This window comes from Daphnia pulicaria, chromosome 1, assembly GCF_021234035.1.
Source record: "Daphnia pulicaria isolate SC F1-1A chromosome 1, SC_F0-13Bv2, whole genome shotgun sequence".
Taxonomy (NCBI): Eukaryota; Metazoa; Arthropoda; class Branchiopoda; order Diplostraca; family Daphniidae; genus Daphnia; species Daphnia pulicaria.
The window spans coordinates 31,255,381-31,275,838 of record NC_060913.1 but is presented as its reverse complement, the minus strand read 5'-3'; the positions used below and the strand labels follow the sequence as shown (position 1 = coordinate 31,275,838).

Below are 20,458 nucleotides of genomic sequence, written 5' to 3'. Positions count from 1 at the left end.
CCCCATCCCATCCCTAAGGGTAAAAATAAAATGATAAAATATCTGGTCGTGGCGCTCTCGAATTACGTTTGCATTTGGCATTAACACCTCCTCTTCTTCTTCTGCTTTCCCCTTCATTACCGGAGGGGAGGGTGGGTGGTGCACCTTTGCGGCTAAAGTCTAAAAAATCGAAATCGAATTAGCCGCGCTTGATTGTGCTCCATTAATTCGACTCCACCCTCTTTTAGATTTAATTCGAGTTACTGTGGAAACATCCATCAGCCATCCATCACGGCGCGTACCCACCACCACCACCACCACAAAAACACAGCCGGGCGATCCATCACCTTATTTTATTTTTTGGCGCATCGCATCTGCTTTTCATTTTTCCTCTGATTGCGTCATTGATTTCACCCTCCTCCTGTAAAAGAAAAAAACATGCGGCAAGAATAGTCGAAATCAGTTGTACAACGTCATAATCACATCCGTAAAAGCTCCCGTCATTTTATTTTTCCCGAACGAAGCAGCCGGCCAGGACAGCCAGGCCAGCTTGGGGGCATCCCTATATAATAAAACTTAAGCCTATTAAATGCAGCCGCGCCACACGTTTGGCTGTGGCACGGTCGACTGTGCTGTGATGTGCTGTTGCGAGTTCCTCACTCACTCACTAGCACACACAAATCGTTGGTCTATTTTCTCCTGTTAATCCCGTCGTCGGGCGCGGACCCCCCCTCTCTCTCTCTCTCCACATCTAGCCGGTTGTCACCGCTGTTGTCACGTGTGTACAGCCGGGCGGGCGACCAGATCACATCCATGGCAATGAGGGAAATCTCCATCATATGTAGAGCTGCTGATGAACGCGTACACCACCGTCTGTGTTACACACGTTTCTCTCTCCCCGGTCCTTCTTCTTCTTTATCATCATCATCCCCCCTCCGCCCTGGACTTTTTTTCTATAAGCCGCTTAGGACCAACATGGCGGCCCCCTGTCGCACGTTGCATACATTTCCTAATAAATGTGTTGCAGCAGCAGCAGCAGCTAGATCAAGATCCATTTCAATTGGTTTTCCCCTTCCCAAATTCAATCATTATTGAGAAAAGATGAAGAGAAATCCGTTCGTCGTTGTACTACATCCAAGAGAGAGTGAGAGAGAGATGTCTCCTCATCATCATCTTCTTTGTCTGCCATCCTCAGCCAAGATCAAAGTCATCCCGAAGAAATAAGAAAAAAATAAAATAAAATAAAATAAAACTTAGGGGGGCAGCTGGCTCTGGCTGGCTGGCTATATAGCTCCCGCCATCTTGTTCTTATATCAACTCTGATATAAGCTACAAAATGTCTGATAAAGAAAAAAAGCAGATTTCCCAGCGGAGCCGAAAAATAATATTCTTTAAAAAAAAATTCCCTTTTTATTTTTATTTTTTTCTTTCCTTTCCCCCTTGTAGCAGCAGCAGCCAGACGTTAGGTTCGTGTGTAGTTGTACACATTTTCGACTGTCGGATTGTGTGTGCAAGCTACTACCGTTCGCTCGTGGTGCGGGACCCTCCGACGCCGATGAATAGGTCGCTAATGAGCAGCACAAGCAAAGCGAACCGGGGCCTCACCCACGGGGGAGTCAAAAGAAGTCAAAAAAGAAATAAAAATCTCAGAAAGAAAATGGGCGAGGAACGCGACAAGAACATCCGTCATCCTCGTCCCGCTCACGTCGTCATGGCCCTTTTTTTCCCCCCTATTCACAACTATCCCGAGATTTTTTTCTTATTTCGGCGTCTCAAATTTTTTAAATCAAAAATAAATTCGACCGCCATTTCCAACGGTCAATCTCCATTTCTTGCTAGAGAAATTTGAACGGCAAGAGTTTGGAAATCAACAGCTAAGAAAGAGGAGAGACATAAGAAGAAGAAGAGGGGAGGTGGGTGGAGGCGTGAATGTTGTTGTCACTGGCGACGTGTTGGTGCGTGGTGAACCGATCACAGACAACACACACACACACACACAACTGGCTGGCAGTAGCAACGGCAACAATAGAGGCTGGGCTTTTATGTGTCCAGGAGCAGCACCCAGTGTGTGTGACTGCGACTCCTTCTTTTTTATTATCGTCATCTTCTCTTCTGTGTCTGTGTGTGTCTGTCTTGTGTTGTTGAGCCTTGATGTATGTATTTATCTGCGAGCTATATTATATTGCCCGTGTGTGTGAATGAATATGACTCTATATAACTGTACGTAGTAGTAGTAGTAGTAGTACTACACGAGTCAATTGAATGGATTTTTTTTGGGGGGTGAATCTTATTGAAAAAAACACAAAACGGACCCAACACAATCAGCCAAATCTTTCGGTCCCTCCTATTCTATTTTTCTGATCGTTTGAAATGTGTGTAGTAGCAAGTAATGGAGAATGACAATCGCCATGGCAACCGCACCGGGATAGAAAAGAGGAAGCCACGCGTCACAAGGAGGAGACAACACAAAGAATCGAATACGCACACACAACCCATCATCAGGTGTACGACATAATAGTCAGCTTAAGAGCTGGCAAATCAAAATACTGATTTGGTGTATTCTCCCAATTGAAAAAAAAAAGGATCAACTCCTCCATTATTCCCGTGGTTTCGACACAATTAAAACAATTGCCAAAAGGATTATTACAATATAAAGTTCAAAAAGAAAATGTAGTCGTTCCATCATCATTTTCCGCTAGTGCCGACTGGACTCGCATTCAAATGTCGGACATATTGAAATGAGCCAAAGAAAAAGAAAAAGAAAAAATTTCGACGACCGGAAGCGGGCGACTTGTTACACTCGCCGACGACCGAGACAACAACAACAACAACAACAAGAGAAAAGAAAGAAAAAACGACCGACGACGGGTCTAATAACGCAACAATAGAAAAAGGTTGGGCCCATCGTGCGTGAGATGGGAAAAGAACAACAACAACAACAAGAAAACGAACAATATCAAATGGTCTAAATTGATGCCCAGTAGTAGTAGTAGTAGTAGTAGTACACAGTCGACTACTTAATGTATCCATCTGTCTCTGTTTGTGCGTGTAATGCAGTCACGCAGTTGCCGACAAGTCTGAAAAAAAATGAAGGAAAACCTCAAGAAACTTCCCGTCCGTCTTCCATTCCCCTTCCCCCTTTTCCTAATCACGAGAGAATTGAATACATCAAATAATAAAAAAGAGGGAAAACCAAATGAAATGATGATGAAACCCTCCCGACACGGGTTTACTCTACCGTAGGTGAATTTTATTTTGGAAAATTCTCTATAGTCGAACGATTTCTATTTAGATGATCGTGACTAGATATTGTAACATAAGAGCATAACCGACTCTCTAATATAGGAGGGGGAGGGAGTAAATATGTTGGATGGTTCACGTACAAGAGAGAGAGAGAGAGAGAGAGAGAAAGAGAGGAAACGGGCATCAGGATGAGACCTGTCACTATCACTACTCCTCCCGGATGACGAGTATACAGAGCAAAAAGGATATGGATTCTGCCGGAAGCTTCCGTTACGCACAGTCATCTCATCCTCATCACACACACACACACACACACACACACAATCCGCGCAGACGATATATTATTATATACTGTATATTTATCGTCATCGTATGTAAATGCCATAGAATGAAAAAAAAAAAACTACCGCACACGCCATTTTGATTTGGGTAGTTCGGACTAGATATAATTTTAATCGAAATCGGTGAAAAATGACTTATGATTTATTATTTTCATTTTTCGATGGAAATAAACAAAAGAAATGTAATGAACGATCTAGTCAACAGAAGGGAGAGCAGCTAATATCTGAACGAGAGCTGGAAATGGGAAGAAGAGAGTAGTAGACTAGTAGAGTTTTGAAGGGGTGAATATCAATATGGCCAGCAGCTCCTGACTGGATGGCACTCCTACTGCATGATGATGAGAGTTGGGAGGGGGGTTTCATCGCTCCGGATTGACTCCGCACGACCGGCAATAAGAGTCACAGGCCAAGAAATGGGAATCAGAGAGAGAGAGAGGGGAGAGAGAATATCTCAAAAAGGGAATGGAAAATACATAATAAAAAAGAGAAGAAGCGAATAAAAACCGAGTGCTGTGCTGTACAGGAGAGGAGAGCATCAGGCCGGCCATTAGTCTCCATTAAGGCCACGCGTTTGTTTCCTGCTCCCGCTGAGTCTCTCTCTCTCTCTTTCTCTCAGACTAATACTAGCATCCATTGACGGAGCAACTTGCCAGTCTGTCTCCTCTCTCTAACTCCTGCTGGCATAGCAGGAGCAGGAGCAGCAATCGAATCGATTCTCATGATGACCACATGCTCCATTTCACCCCTCCTTGCACTCTCACTGGGCCACCACCCACCCCTTTCTGTCGGATGAGACTCCAGCACAGTCACAGTCCGTGCCGTGGATGCGACCAGACACAACTGCCAGGAACCGGACCCGCCGGCAACGGCCAATTTCGGCAATTCATTACCCGCCATTAACTTGATAGATTTCCGCTACGAAAAAAAAGTAAAAAAGTAAAAAAGTAAAAGAAAATTTGCTCCGAAAGTTTTCCACTTTCGGTGGGATTTCTTTTATACACACACAGTCCCGACGACTGGTGGCCCGCTCGTTGCCATGGCGACATGCCCTACCAAGGTTTCTTCCGTCATTAAGTCGGAATACTGAACAACACACACACACACACCCACATTTATATATAGAGAGAGACGGGAGTATAGCCTGGTGGTGGTGGTGGTAGTCAGCCGGAAGGAGCAAGTCGGGTATCACAAAATGAGAAAGAAGAAAAAAGGAGAGAGTCGACGGACGCGACGGGAAAAATTCCGGACGGACGGAGGGGGGTCAAGTCCTGCCTTAAATGGTCGTCGTCGCTCGGCCGGAAGTGTCGAGCTCCATATTATACTGTGTGCAGAGCAGTGCGTGCCGCAACTGCCGATCGATTTTTCTATTTCCCTTTTTTTATTTCTTTCTTTCTTTTTTCCTTTCAAAATAAATAGAGAAAAGAAAAGAGTGGCGCTCCTTATTTCAACTTAATGCCATGTCCCCCCCACCCCCCGGGTCATCACATTTAAGTGCAATATTCGCTTCCACATTTACGTAAATAGATAATCCAGGCGGAAGAAGAAAGAAAAAGAAAAAACCTATCGACGTGAAAGGAGGCCCTCCCGGAAGTTGCATACACAGTCGCCAGACTCGCCTGATTGAACTAACAGCTCGTTGGCGCTCTTAACTATTCCTCCGATCATAATTACACGGTCCAGCAGCCACAGTCCAGGCCGGGCCAGCAGTCCGGTGGCACTGATCGTGGCCAGTCGGCCGATTTCTCATGACGACGCACTGCTCATCATCTCCCATACAGGACGCAAATCTCCTCCATTTCTTTTTCTAGCGTCTCGACAGGAAGATTCCGCCAGGGGAAAAAAAGGAAACTCATCATCGCAATCGAGACTCACTTTGTATAAATCAACTTTAAATCGGAGGAGATTTCAATGGAGATATAGAGAGGGGGACACTGGGAGCAATGATCGATTGACAAAGCTGCTGGACAGTGCGGTTTTTTTATCCACCGGTCATTTACAACAGTTGGTCACAAACAAACAGAACGGCCAGACATTCTGTTGTTTTTCTCTCAACTCACAACATTCGGGGGAAATAAAAAAAACAAAAAGAAAAACAAAAAAAAACATTTACTAATACGGACCAGCCATCTGGCCAAAAAGACTGGGCGGTTTTGTGGTCTGAAATAGACGAAAAATTTGGTTTGCGGTTGGTGGGATATGACGTCTGTGCACACCGGCAACTGGGGGATGTCTGTCTTTGCATCATCACAACCGGCGTGAAAATATCACGATCAGAACTTTTGTCAAGTTTTTCAGGAAGTAACATTATTCTCATTTTATTTAATTCACAAGGAAATAATTCAAAAGAAAATTTGTTTGTTACATTTTAATATTACTACTGGAAAAGAGCTGAATACGCTCGACGTTTTACATGTTCTCCCTATTTTCTTACAGTGACAGCCTCTTTGAATTGATAGCCATCGTAATCATCATCGTAACGAGAAAGCCTTAGTTCTTTTAGTTTTTTTTTTAAACACGTGGAAATACACACAGACATGTTCTGGGTCCTTTTTTTTCTGTCTGTTGCGTGTCGGATAAAAAAGAAAACGGCGATCGAATGGCGTTCGGGTTCCTGGCACGACGACGGCCGCACTAGGATCCATTTATACGCAACTGGAGCTGACAGCTGGGGGGTCCAAGCGACAAGAGAGAGAAAATACGGTGTGTGTACTCTACAACCGTCAGGTGTTTGTAGAAAAAAAATAAAAATAAAAATGGAGAAATTGGTAATCGTGAAAATGGCATCTATTTCTAGCCCGTCTAGGAAATGTTTGTTAGTCAAATTATCCGTGAATGTGTGTATTGTGTGTGAGGTGCGTTTCTAGTCTAGCCGGTCTGCAAGGTATTGTGTATCTCTCTCACTCGCTTAATGGTCGGAAAAAAAGCTCCGGATCCATCAATAACAAGGTAGGCCTATTATATGCACTTGAAAAGGGAACTAGAGGGGGGGAAGAACTGGGTGGGTGAGGGCCTCCACCAGGTTTTCCAGTTGCCATCCGCTTCGCAACTGCTGGCGATGGAAACCAAGACACACAGAAAAATGTGCGTACGCGGGACAAGGGGAGAGAGAGAGAGAGAAAAAGAGTAAAAATATTGGGAGATAAACAAAACTAAAAGTAAAAAAAAAAAAAAAAAAAAAAAAGAGAAGTATGACATGTCTGTCTCTCTCCCCCCCCTCACGAAAAATATCAAAAGGCAGTTGCGGCCAAGCTGATGGGAAAGCCACCACTTGCACCAACATCACACGACCAGCTTCATTAACTCGCCCAATCGATTCATTTTCGTCGTGGGGGTCTCTCTCTGCCAGTGAGAGAGAGTCTATCAAAGGACCCCTTTTTTCTTTTACAAACAAACTATTTTATCTTTTATCGAGTCGCCTGAACTAAATTAACGTCCTATCGGCGATTTCCAAATTCCGCCAAAAATGTGGATAGACCGAAATAAATATGTTGGATAACGCTGAAATCACCTGGAGCTACATAGAAAATAGGGAGGAGTCGTTTATAAATTTTGTTCAAGACAAAACAAGAAGAAGAAGCCAAAAAATGTTAGTAGCCCCTCTTCCGGAACCCCAGCGCACTGTGGGATATATACATAGACACGGGAGGGATACTGCCGTGGGGTCCCTCCTGGCCCAAGTCCGGCTCTAACTAGCTAACGGCCTGATAAGGTGGGAAGCTCATCCCAGCCCCCCCCAAAAAAGAGAGAACCAGAAAATAAAAAGGCCACACCCACGTCGAAGCGGATGGAACCAATGGTTCAAAAGAGCGGAGGCGGATCTTGGCCTGGCAGCCAATTGGTCGCCGGCCCCACAACCCAGTCAAGCTCCCCATCAGTGGGCGTGTCGGTCCGCTTGGCTTACCCTCTCTACTGTCGCCCGCGTGTGTGGGGAGGGAAAAAAGTGGGCCGTCCCAGCGCGTCCGGCGATTTTCTTGGGTGGGCAGGGCCTCCGTCCCTGCCTCCGCCCGGCAGTAAAGTCTTTAGGTAGTAGTCTCCAGTCTGGTTCTCTTCTAGCGCCAGTTGTGTGTGTTGTGTCAATCAATAACACAGTCAAGAGACGGCCGGATTGAGGCACAGAATAGACGGCTTTCAAACCGTTCAGACCTCTCTTGTGTTGGCTCTCTCCATCTCTCTCTTTTCACTCTCTCTCTCCATCTCTCTCTTTTACCTCCCTTTTCTCTACCACCCCCATACAAGAAAAGAAGAAAAGAAAGAAAAACTCTTTGAGAGATTCTTTTGCTAGTGCTGGCCAAGGAGACTAGACGACACCCTCATCTCGGACAACACAGTTGAGCCCCGATCTTTTTTCAACATCGTCGTTTTGTGTGTGTGAGTGTGCTGTGTGCAAAGTGCGCGCTCCTCTTATTGATTCATCACACAAATCAAAGTGACCTGTGCCATGCCGTGGTAGTGTGGAAAAGAGAAAAACTCATCAACCGACTGATCTGCCAACAACCAAAAGTGTCGCAAAACATTTGAGAGCGAAATTTGAAAAAAACCCCAAAAAACAATTTGCCCAGTCAAGACACAAAATGTTGACCATGGATGGTGAAATGAAGGGACTTGGAGGTCATCCGGGTCACCTTCACCAGCAGCACGGGCTGGGATCGCCGTCGTCGGCCGGACAGACTTCCCTGTCGTCGCATCACTTGTCCGTCTCGTCCAGTCACGCTCTGTCGCCGCCCATGACGCCTCAGCATCTCCAGCAGCAGCAACAGCAGCAACAACAACAGCAACAGCAGCAGCAGCAACAACAGTACCAGCAACAGTACCAAATGTCAGCCCACGGGCTCCATTTGGGACTGTCTGCCCAGCACGCGGCGGCCATGGCGGCTGCCGCCGCCGCCGCAGCGGCTCACCACCAGCACGCGGCCAACGCGCTCAGCTCGTCCGGCTCTTCGGCCTCGTCACAGTCGTTGCATCACCAGCCGGGGCCGGGCTCGGGCCAAGGCTCGACGGCCTCGTCGGCCGCCTCAGCCAAAAACAACAACCTGGACAGGGTCAAGCGGCCGATGAACGCGTTCATGGTCTGGTCCCGCGGTCAGCGACGCAAAATGGCCCAGGAAAACCCCAAAATGCACAACTCTGAAATCAGCAAGCGGCTGGGCGCAGAGTGGAAACTCTTGTCCGAGGCGGAAAAGAGGCCGTTCATCGACGAAGCCAAACGACTTAGGGCCGTCCACATGAAGGAGCACCCGGACTACAAATACCGACCCCGACGCAAGACCAAGACTCTGCTCAAAAAGGACAAATACCCGGGAATGAGCGGCGGTGGCGGAGGACCAGGGGCGGCGGGCGGACAAGGCGGCCTGATCCAGCAGCAGTCATCCGGCGGTGGCGGACAGAGCGGCGGGCACCACGCCCAGGAGCACCAACACAGCGGCAATCACCAGCGCGGCGGCGGACACAACATGAACAACAATTCCGTCGTGCTGGGCGGTCAACAGTCGGGACTGCAGCAGAGCCAGCAGGGTGGCGGCGGCGGAGGCGGCCTACATTCGCACCACAGCAGTCAGCGCGAGGCGGCCATGTACCACCACCACCACCAGCACCACATGGCCACCAACGGGTACATGCCGAACGGCTACAGCATGATGCACGACCCAAACTACGGCCAGCACTACATGGCGGCGGCGGCGGCTGGACTCTACGGCCCACGCTACGACATGAACCCACAAGCCGGCGGAGTGGCGGGCGGCGGAAGCGCTTCACCCATGTCCTCCTACATGAACGGAGCGGCGGCAAACTACGGAGCCATGTACGCTGGAACGGGCGGCGCCGGATCGCCCTACTCGATGCAATCGTCTCAAATGGGCAGCAGCGGAGGCGGACAGGCCGGAATCGGCAGCGTCGGATCCACCGGATCCTCCCACAGTCCCAACAGCGTCAAATCGGAAACGCCGACGCCTCAGCAGCAACAGCAGCAGCAGATATCCATCAAGCGCGAGTACGTCCAGCAGCAACAGCCGTCGGCCGGCGGAGCAAACGCCGCCGATCTCCGCCACATGATTTCCATGTACTTGCCGGGCGACGCCTCGTCCGGAATCATGGATCCCACATGCGGCGGACGACTTCAGCCCATTCCGGGCCTACAGGGTCACCCAGGGTATCACCATTCCGGATCACCCGATCCCATGTCTGCCGCAGCCGCAGCAGCAGCCGCCGCAGCAGCCGCCGCAGCCGCCGGAATGACCATGGCTCACATGTAAAATCATACACACACAAACACATCCCCCCCTCCTCCACACTAATAACAAGATTTTAAAAAACCATCCATCGTCAAAAAAGAGCCTATTATAATTATAGAAAAAAGAGAGAGATAATAATAGAAAAGAAAAAAGAGAGACACGGACAACTACATATCCGCGCAACCAGTTCGGGCGTTCAAATCGCCCGCCAACCTTTTTTCTTTTTAAATTATTTTATTCATATTTTTATTTTGTATGTTTTTCTTTTCCGGATTATTTCAATCTCTCTCTCTCAATCTCCGGGTCCTCCCTCACCTCACATTTAGACGTGATGATGTTTTTTTTTTCTTCAATCAATTCTAATTGAATTATCGTTTTTGATTTTGTATCGTAATCATTTTTGCCGGGGTTGAAACAAAGAGAGTTTGATGAAGAGATATCAAACGCGAAATTTCAATCGAGTTTTTAAATGGAGGAAAGCCGAGACATTCGTATACATAACATAAATTTTTTGATATCATCATCTCTGATCCTACATATAAAAATCATTTTTTGTTTAGTATTGTCGAAAAGGGAATGAAAAACAAAGAAACATTGACGTTTTTTTTTCATTTCAAATACTTCTAACCATACTTTTTTGACTACGTATTTGTTTCATTTCTCTCTCCCCTCTCCCCCCTTTTTGACTTATCACACGCAAATTCGTTTTCTTTCTCTCAATTCATTTCCTGCCCCCTCGCCCCGCTCCCGCCCCCCAGTTTTTGAACGTTGTACAGATTGTTTGCCCACTTTGATTATTACAATTATTATCATTATTAAAAAAACAAAAAACAAATTCGACAAGAAATTATATCGAAATCGCATCTTGCGCGATACAATTATATATATCACCTGGAGTGAAAAACAACTAAAACACACACAAAAAAAGAAAAAGATCCAACCGAGTCATTTCAAATCGAAAAAATCTCGACGGTAAAAAGAAAAAAAAAATTAAAAAAACAAAACCAATTCAATCATTCTTATCATCTCGAAAGAGTGTAATCCAACATTATTGTCACTCTTATATATACATACATAAAAGACACACACAAAAGTATATCAACTTGATTAACTCTTGAACGATTTCTGATGATCAAAAATTGATCAGCGATTGTCTCGCCAATGTGTTAATTTCTTCTTCGTGTGTCCTCTTCGTGTCAAATAACGTGCGTTTCTTTGTTCCGATTTTTACGTGGCTTTGTCTCTCTTTCTTTCTCTTTTTCTCTCACGACATTTCGATCGACTTAGAAAACAAAAAATTAACTAAAAAAGAAAAAAATCATTTTCTGTGTATGTGAGTCCGTGTGTGTTCGAGCCCGTTTGTAAATGACATTCAAAACAGTTTCACGCTCCGTTACATTCGATTTTCACGCATAAATTCGTGTCACGAAATTATTTCTGTTTCTCCAAACATTTTTTTTTTTGTGTTTTTAAAATCGCAATCTCAAGAGTCCCGATGGTGAACGAAAGCATTCCGATGGACGACGACGACGACAAAAAAAGAAAAGAAATTAACTTGAATATTATTACAAAAACAGAAAAATTTGAAATCGACGACGATGTATTTTGTACATATGTGAACCAGTGCACTTGTATAACTTTTGTTCCCGTATTGTTACATACACACTGCTAGTTTTTCTTGGAAAACCAACTCGTCTCTCGGCCTTTAAAATTTATTCACGTTTTTCTTGATCGATCAAAAAACATTTCAGAAAAGAAAAGAGAAGAGAGACAGGAAATGTCTGAAGAAATGTACGTGTAGCAGAGCAACAAGTTTTCGGTTCTTTTCTTTTCTTCTAGGGGGTGGAAGGAAATGAGAGAGAAAAGATATGATAGCATGTGATGAACGATACCGGCTGCTACGTTATGGCAAGTTAGAAAAAAGGAAATCGAAGAAGAAATACGCGGAAGGAGGGAGAAGGCTCACACTCGGCAACACACACACACACACGGACACACAAAAGGTAGAAGACGACGGTGGCTCGCTTCACGAATGTGATACGGATGGAATTACATCCGCTGACCACAAGGAGAAGGAAGAGTTTTTATATTTCACTCACTCACGAAATAAGAAAAAAAAAGAAAAAAGAAGGTTTGTGCGTTTGGTTTTTTGTTCTTCTTCTTCTTCTGAACTTTTTCCCGTATGTACGTACGGAAAGAGAGAGAGAGAGAGAGACTCTGCGGTTTGGGATCCTTCCCGCCCTGGATATTTAATCTAGTTTTCCTAGGCTTCTAGCGCGCATTTCGAATCATTTCAAGCAGAAAGAAAAGCGTTTAAAATTTAACCCCGTTTTTCTTTTTCTTCTTTTTCTCTCTTGTTTAAATGATTATCATTTGTAGGAGAGCAGACCGACCGATCGACCAATCGCGGGTGAAATGAAATTATTTTCGAGAGTGTCGTGATTGGATAACTCCCACCTATTTGCCTATTTGATCGCATTGATTGTTGACGAAACGACGTCCGCATGTCGAAAATAAGAAATCAAAGTGACGGGGGCTGGGCCTTTCATTCATAGGCCTAAACGTTAGATGAAAGAATCAATAGAATCAAGGGAACAATAATGAGAATCGTGTGGCGCATTACGACTGTACACACACATCTAAACAGTATAACTGCGACGTTTTTCTATACATATCGTGGGGTCTAACTCTACATACATGTTATGTGTGTGTGTGCAACGTCCGTGGCTGTTGCAAGGGAACAAAAAAAAAAAAGAGTCGACCGGATGAGGGCGTGGTTCACTCTTCTGTGTGTTTGGTCTATGCCCCCCTGTTTGCAACAACCGGTTCTGCTACACACACTCACGTATGGTAACTGACGGACAAAATGATGGGTCCCCCCTGACCGCAACCGACAACCAGTCATCGTCGGAATAATAATCACAATCATTGTATGATAATATACCATTATCTCCCAGTGTACGTACGTACTTGCAGCAGTCTCTCATTTTCTCAGAGAATTGTTTGGGTGTAATTTCGACAGTGTCTCAAGCTCAACATCTAGGCCTCCCCGCCAAAATTCAAAAAACCAAAATTTGAGGAACCCCCAAAACAAACAAACACACAAATCTGTTGATTCAAAATAATACGAAAATCGGTGGCCGGAAATGGATAAACTGGTAACTAGGACCCCCTATTACAAAACACAAACCCTGGGCCGACTGCACGACTTAGTCTAAAACCCCAGCGTCGGTTGACAAATAGCCCCTGACGTGTCTGATGTCATAAAATAGTCAAAGCTCCGTTGTATGTTATATACCGGCGGCGGTAAGGCAAAACGAGAGATGAGAAAACAAGTCAGCACCGATTCCTATCGCATCACCTATCATTATTACAACACACATACAAGACAGGAGAGGGGTGGCGGGGGGGGGGGATATATAACCATATAAATGTATCCCTGGTCAGATCTGACATCCACCATTCGTATTTATTACACAAAACATTTTTGGGGAAACCTTTTTTTTCTTTCTCCCTTCGACATTTTTTCAACAGATTGGATCAACTCAAAAAAAAAATGCGAATGACAATACATTCTAAAGATTTCATCATTTCTTCACCCCCTTGGAGAAAATAATGTTGTTGTGGTACAACAAACAAATTACAGAGCGAAAACTTTTGAAAAGGGACGAAACAAAGACAAGGAAAATTCTTTCTGCTGTTGCTGCTGTACAGTTTGAAATTTTGTGTGACAAACCAATTGAGCATCCGTCAATCACCGCCCAGGTCGTAGAAACTACAACGTGTTGGGGCAGCGATTAGTAGTCCACAAAAAAAAAACGGGTCCACCTCTCATCATCGTCGTAGACTTTTATCTCGCGAATAATCCGCCGAGGCTCAAAAAAGAAAAACAGCCAGAAAATAAAAACGTTTTTTGATTTAAGGACCCAAGGTCCTTTTTTTATTTTTCTTATTACCTTCAAACCAGAAGGTTGTGAAGAAGGGGAGGAATAAAAAATAAAAAAAAAAGGCGGCGGATGACCGAGCGCGCAAAATCTGCTGACGAATACCTGTGGCAGGAGCAGCACACAGCACAAGCTCCTTTTCATTTGAGAGATTTCTTCTTCTTTTTCTTCTTTTTCCCCTAGCTGCTTAAAGGGAGCCTGGAACGGGCCAAAAGGTTCACAAAAACCCCGAAAACGTTTTTCCCACGGCTGGGCTGAGCCTAGGCTGCAACAGCTCAGCACAGTACACACACATCCACATCTTATTTTAATACTTTCTGACCTGATCCTTAACCATCGGTGAGCGGTTTCCCCTCGAAACTTCAGCAAGTTTCTGTGCAGAAGAACAAACTTTAGGAGGAAAACGTTCAGCGCATCGACACCCTCCACTGCCATTCGCATTCCACCTTTTAATCCAATTTGAACCTCGTCCAACCTCAAGAAAAACAAAAATAGTTTGGGTTGACAAAGTACGAGTTTAGATCATGGACGGGTTCAACTTGTACTTTCGCCAAAAATGCAATTTTTTTTAATACACATGAAACTTGGGATCGAGTGGGGTAGGATTAGCCAAAGTTGTTCTTCTGTGGTGGAGGGAATTCATTGCGCCAGAAGGAAAAGTTGGTGCTTTCGCATTTTTCTTGTACTTATAAACCCGTCATTTCTCAAATCAAAGAAGAAGAAGAAGAAGGAAAATAGAAAAAAAAGAAATAGACGTTGCCGCCGAGCGGCACGGACCCAAGGGGGTCCCAACACCCAGAAGAAGAAGAAGAATTGTGCGCGCTCCAGCAGAGGAGAGTCTAAAGAAATGAGAGTGTGTGTGTATCTCTCTCTTATAATATATAGATACCGAAATGTTTCGCGTCCAGTCATGCAGCAGCAACAACCCAGAGAGCGCCATACGAACGTATAGAGAGAGAAAACCACCTTGGAAAATGTGTATAAGGACAACTGCTGGAGTTTAAAAAAAAAAAAAATTCTTCTTCTTCTTCTTTCTCCCCTCTCTGTGTTCGGCGCTTCTTTTGAAACTGATGGTTGCAAGAGAAAGAAACCGTTGGACCAGCAGCAACAGCAGCTAAAAAGCCCCCAACTTGAAATACCCCCTCGACCACCCCCCGCTGTCACTGGTAAAAAAAAAATAAAAAATAAAAAGCGTTTCGTCTCTGTACACCGAAAAACCCTCTCCGACATCATTCCCTTGGAGAGAACCTTTGGGTTCCACAGATGCGGATTAAATCATCTGAACAGTGGCACAACACAGAATATGATGATGAATGAAAATTCAAATCTTGCCGCCGCCAACGCCGCGTGACCGAAGGAAAATGAGTCGTGCAAAACCAGCGAAAGTCGCAAACAACAGCAACACGATACATTTGAGCAACAAAAAACGGTGCAAGTTTTAACCCAGAAAATAAAAAAAGGGGAAAATATTTCTTGAAAAAAAAAAAAAGGATTTAAATTTTTAGGGGGATCCCGGAGGAATTCCACCAGGTGTCAAGTTGGGGACGAGCGACAGGAGAGAAATATAGAAGGCGGAGTTCTTCCAACAACATTTCCCGATTCAATTCAACTGGAAGCTTGGGCACAAGATCCTCTTAATTCTTCTAACCAATTCCCCACTTGTCATCATTCAAAATCCCTCAACCCTTTCAGTCTAAAAACGAAACAAAAGAAGAAAAATACAAAAAGCCACAAAAAAAGGGACACGGAAAATCTTTTCATTCTCCCTCGACTGTCGTTTGACACAAGTGCGACAATTCGCACGTCCACTACCCAACTATTCACTGGTTACTCTCGTAGTGTGTGTGTGTACATGAGACTAGCTTCATAATTGAGTCTAGCACGTAGACGACAAAAGTGTGCCAGTCAATTGGGTGCCAGTTAGGAGTGAAACAAAAAGGGTCCAAACAACTTCCACAAGGAGGACACACACGGAAAAAAGAGAAAAGAAACAAAACGAGTGTCCACGAGCCATAAAAACCCCTCAAGAAAAGAAAGTTTAGATGTATATTTCCATGTGTTGGAGATTCCTCCCAAGACCTCCACCGATTGACTTATCTTTATAACAACGGAGCAACCAGCAGGTCGGGACCCACCACCAGACTGCTTGGCGCTCCTTCGGTATTTTTTTATTCTTTTTTTTATTTTTTAAGGTCCTTTCTGGGTAAAGGAAATTCCATAAGGACTATATACTTTTTTTTCGGGTTCCAAACATTTTATTTATTTTTTTTGTGTGTGTGGGGGTAAAAGGTTATATGCCCAGGCCAAAGAAAAAAGTGTGGAACCCCCCTGAAATCAAGTATAGATCCTCCTTCTTTTTTCTCTGCTTATATCCATAGAGGCCATACAAGGGAATATACTACACACACACATATAAGAGAAAAGAGATCTGATGGTAATGCTCGACCTGGTCACAGGTAAAAGGTTGGAAAGAGAGAGAGAAAAAAAAGGAACTTGAATTCTGAACAAATGTCCCTTCCAACACCATCAGGTGAGTGTGTGTGTGTGTGGTATATATGCGGAATGATGTCGACCTCGGATGACCTTTTGTGTGTTCCGGTGGACTCATTTTCGTTCCAGCAAAGAAAAATAAAAAGTCAAGTGATATCGAGTGGAAATGATCAATGAAGTGTCTACGCCAGTAGAAAAATAAAAAATGTTTTCCCTTTGAAAATGTTTAACAAGTGGATGGAAAAGTCATCAGGAAAAATTTTTGTTCAAATAGTCTCGGCGCACCATTGCTAGTGGCCGGCGCTGCTACAACAATTTAGTGCGAGGTTAACACACGCACAGATGGCCATCTGTTGCTGCTGCGACACTTGACGTCTGATATGCCATCACGGGCACTTTGCCCACAAAAACTTTTTTTCAGCTGGGCATATTCCACGCATAACATTCAAAGACAAAAATAAAATAAAATACAAAAAAAAAAGAGCCGCTTGGGGAAAAGGAATAAGAAGAAAAAAAAACGGCAACGGAAAAAATTTGGTTTCCATCGCCTTTTTGGCTTGTGGTGGCCCATAAATCAATCGGCACTGCAGCGACTGTCACACAGTTATCCGAATAAGGAAATAGTCGAGATAGAACACTATCCCCCCCTTAACAAAACTTAAAAAAAAAAAAGGACAACCATCTTTTAACAGAACCAACCGGATTCTTTCCTTCAATTTTCTCTCAATTCGCTCGTGTTCCACCAAACAGCTGATGTCATCTGAATGAATCAGGACCAAGAAAGAAAAAAAGTGATGGTGTAATTGAAACCAAAAACAATCTCACCTGAGAGAGAGAGAGAGAAGGAACACAACAGGGCCTAGATTTATATTAGGGTCAGGTCCATATAACCAAAAGGTATACTACCATAGTGTTATATACCAAAAAGAAAATGTCGTATCGAATGACCCAGACCTTCTTCTTCTCCAGTCTTTTTTATGGCACACACCTAAGGTGTCGAACAGGTAATTGAGCCCTGTTACACGCCATACACAAAATGCAGAGGGGTCGTCTCTTATAGGACGACACCTCCGGCCAACACAGTCAAGATAACTAACGTACACCGAAAAAAAGCTGTAAAAGTGGAAAACAAAATGGTCACTCTCTCTCTCTTGAACGCTATATTACACGTAAACAATATAGTTTATTCCTTACATCTAAACACCCGAAAAAAAAGAGATTGTTCACAGGTGTGTCTTGGTGACACTTTGGAAATTGCCCCACTTTTTCTTGGACCCCGAACATTACCAGCCAAAAGAGAACCCAGTTGTTGATTTTGTCCCAAAACAAAAAAAAAAAAACAGTTGTGAAATTTTGACTTTTTCAAAATACCTATACTACGGGGGTGGTCTATAGTTTATACAGTTGACCCACTAGGACACAAAAAAACAGAAGAGTGAAAAAAAAAACGAGTCCATTTATTTAAGGAAATAAAATTTCCCCTGGAAAAACCTTTAGGGGTGCTAGTGTGTGTGTGTATAGTAAGTAGGGGGGGTTGCTTGTAATTCCATGGTTCTCTCTACTGTATTATGTATATGTACATAAGTCTCGCTCTGCGGGAGGGTTCAAAGTATTACATACTATAGACATTCTGTTTTTCTGTCTGGTTACGTTACGTAAAATGAAATAACCCCCAGGAACAAGAGGAAAGAGAAAAAAAAGGGGTGCTGCTGCTGGGCTCTTGTTGTTGGCTCGAGCCAGATATTACGACCGCGTATTAGTATATAGATATACTATAGCAATACAAGAGTATGACCGGAGGAATAGCAGCCGGAACAGCTGCATCAGCTTGCTCTTGTTTCTTTTTTTCTTCTTTTCAAATGAAGAATTTTCAAGCCGGAATCATTTCGCTACACTCGACAGCGTTGCAGTGTCTGCTACATAACATCGCCAGTCAATAAATGTACATAGCATAAGCTCCCGACACTTTTTTTTTTATAGAAAGAGGAAGTTATTCATTAAAATGTTGGGAAAACTTTTCCTTTTTTTCTTTTTTACACTCGGATATGTTGATGTATGGCCTTTTAAGTATCTTTTTTTTTTTTACGTAATGCTTCCTCTCCCCAACGGGCGATATCTACTGGGGAGAAGAAGAAAAAAACGGGAGAGACCAAGGGTCAGCACTTGGACAACAATACAGTACCAGAAAAAAAAAAGAGCTGGTCGTCCAGCATTTCAATTCCCCCCTCTCATTTCACGAAAGGTCTGCGGCTTCCTCCTGTTCAGTTGCCAATCAATATGGATATCATGTATGCATATCCATTATAGGCTAGAACACGTACAGACTGTACACACTACACACGTCACAATATATAATAATATCGCCAGAGAGAGAGAGAGAGAGTAGTTTTGATGTATTCAAATTCAATCTGGGTGGTCCCACTCCTTCTCTCTTTTGGCCCGGCTCCCATCATCTTCTTCCCAGTCAAAGCTCCACACACACACACACACACAATATATGTATAAATGATTTCCGTCCGTCAGTGTTCAGCTTCGGCTGCTGCTGCTGCTTTTACCGGCCGTCTGAGTGTGTCAGTGCCGCATGCAGGGCGGCCCATTGTCAACCGAGCGTTCCAATTAAAAGTCACGAGACTGGCAACGGCTGAAGTTGGACAGATAGAAGGAGCCAAAGCTAGTCGGAGTAAGGAGCCCAGGAGCAGAAGCTATAGAAATCCCATTTAATTCCAATTCATATCGGACGAGCTGCAGGAGCTCCTGCAGCAGCAGCAGCATCCCTCCCACCGTATTCCGTCTAGCTAAAACTCCAAAGGCATTGGGGGAGGGAAAGCGGGCGGCCCTGTGCTCCTTCTGCTTTGTATTTATAATACCCCGAGATGTTATTGATTCCCGGCAGCAGCAACATCATCATCATCATCAAGAGCGCATTGCCACTAGCCCCCACAATGCTCGTCTGTGTACCTCACCCTCCCAGAAAAGTCACGACTATACAAATATCATTTCCTATTACACAAACGCAGCGCGCGTTTCGACTACTACTACTACATCCAGCCAAAACTCAACTATTGAGAGAGAGAGGCAGATGTTAATTAGTTTTGTAAATATCCGAAAAGGGGACGAGAGGGAACGAAATTAAAAGGGAACCCAAAAAATGGGGAAAAGGACCCGATGTCTTTATAATATGAAATACATAAATATCAAACATTTTGCCCCCGCAAGAGTTGTACGTCAGGTGGAGGGTCTACAATAAATGTAGATGAATAAAAGAGGAGAAGAAGAGGGTCACCCGTTAGGGTCAACGAGTATCTCTCTATTGATGGGGGGTAGACCGATTTCCAGCTCCATCTCGTTGGTTAAATATATGCGCAAGAGAGAAACAAACCAAGTGGTATCTCTCTCTTCTTATTTCTTTTTTTCCCGATGCCACACGCCAGTCTGGAAGTAAGGAGGAGGGGGGTAATACCGAAGATAAAAAGTCGTAATTTGCGTCAGATTTATTTGAGAAAATTTAAAAACTTTCTCCCTTTCCCGGTTTGTCTTCCGTGTGACAAAAAGCAGCGCGACACTTTTACCGATATTCTCGCTTCTGGAGGGAAATTTTTTTTTATTTTTTATTCGTCGGTTTTTAAGCACAGCAGCCCCGGAAAAATATATATAAAGTAACCCCACAACATCCCCCCTCCGTCCCTAGTCGTTCCTTCATGCATGGGAACACTTACTAGCTCCAACCGTGGAGAGCGATCCAGGTGCGAAACTCGTCGTAAATTATATCCGATATGTCACTGTCACCTAGACCTCTGATGCTGGGCAACACACAAGTCCCCCCCCCCCTCTCTCTCTCCTTTAAAATGAGAAACAGCCAAAATGGAAGAAGAAGAAGAGATGTATAGTTCCATTTCACCCCCCTCTCGCCCTCCGCACACCTTTGCCTACCACCCATAAATACACACACACAGAGGTAAGTGGAATACGTACACTAACCAACAGCTGAAATTCTTTCCATACCGAATCCAATCGCTGCAAAGCATCAGCTTCTTCTTCTTCTTCTTCTCTTTCACCCATCATTCCAAGTTATTTTCTTTTTTCGCCAAGCGGACGACGTGGGAGGAGGGTTCCTCCATCATCAATGTTTTCGAGGCCCTTTTAGTCATAATGATAATAAGGCACGAATGATCTCGATAGGCGATAGCCAAACGATAAATTCCCTAGACGGACTTGGGCACCGTTTAAAAACCGT

General features: G+C 44.3%; 2 protein-coding genes across 2 annotated transcripts in view; one reads left to right on the top strand and one right to left on the bottom strand.

Annotated features, from left to right (window-relative positions):
• The window catches only part of LOC124341905 (homocysteine S-methyltransferase YbgG-like), a 65,672-nt gene that overhangs the window by 41,756 nt on the left and 3,458 nt on the right, over positions 1-20,458 (bottom strand). The gene's annotated exons all lie outside the window — the stretch shown is intronic.
• Positions 424-11,318, top strand: LOC124341189 (transcription factor Sox-1b-like). The gene has a single exon (XM_046794189.1). The coding sequence runs from the start codon at positions 8,135-8,137 to the stop codon at positions 9,809-9,811; it is 1,677 nt and encodes a 558-aa protein (XP_046650145.1). The 5' UTR covers positions 424-8,134; the 3' UTR covers positions 9,812-11,318.

Coding starts and splice junctions, on each gene's coding strand:
- LOC124341189 (XM_046794189.1), top strand. CDS start 8,135: ATGTTGACCATGGATGGTGAAATGAAGGGACTTGGAGGTCATCCGGGT.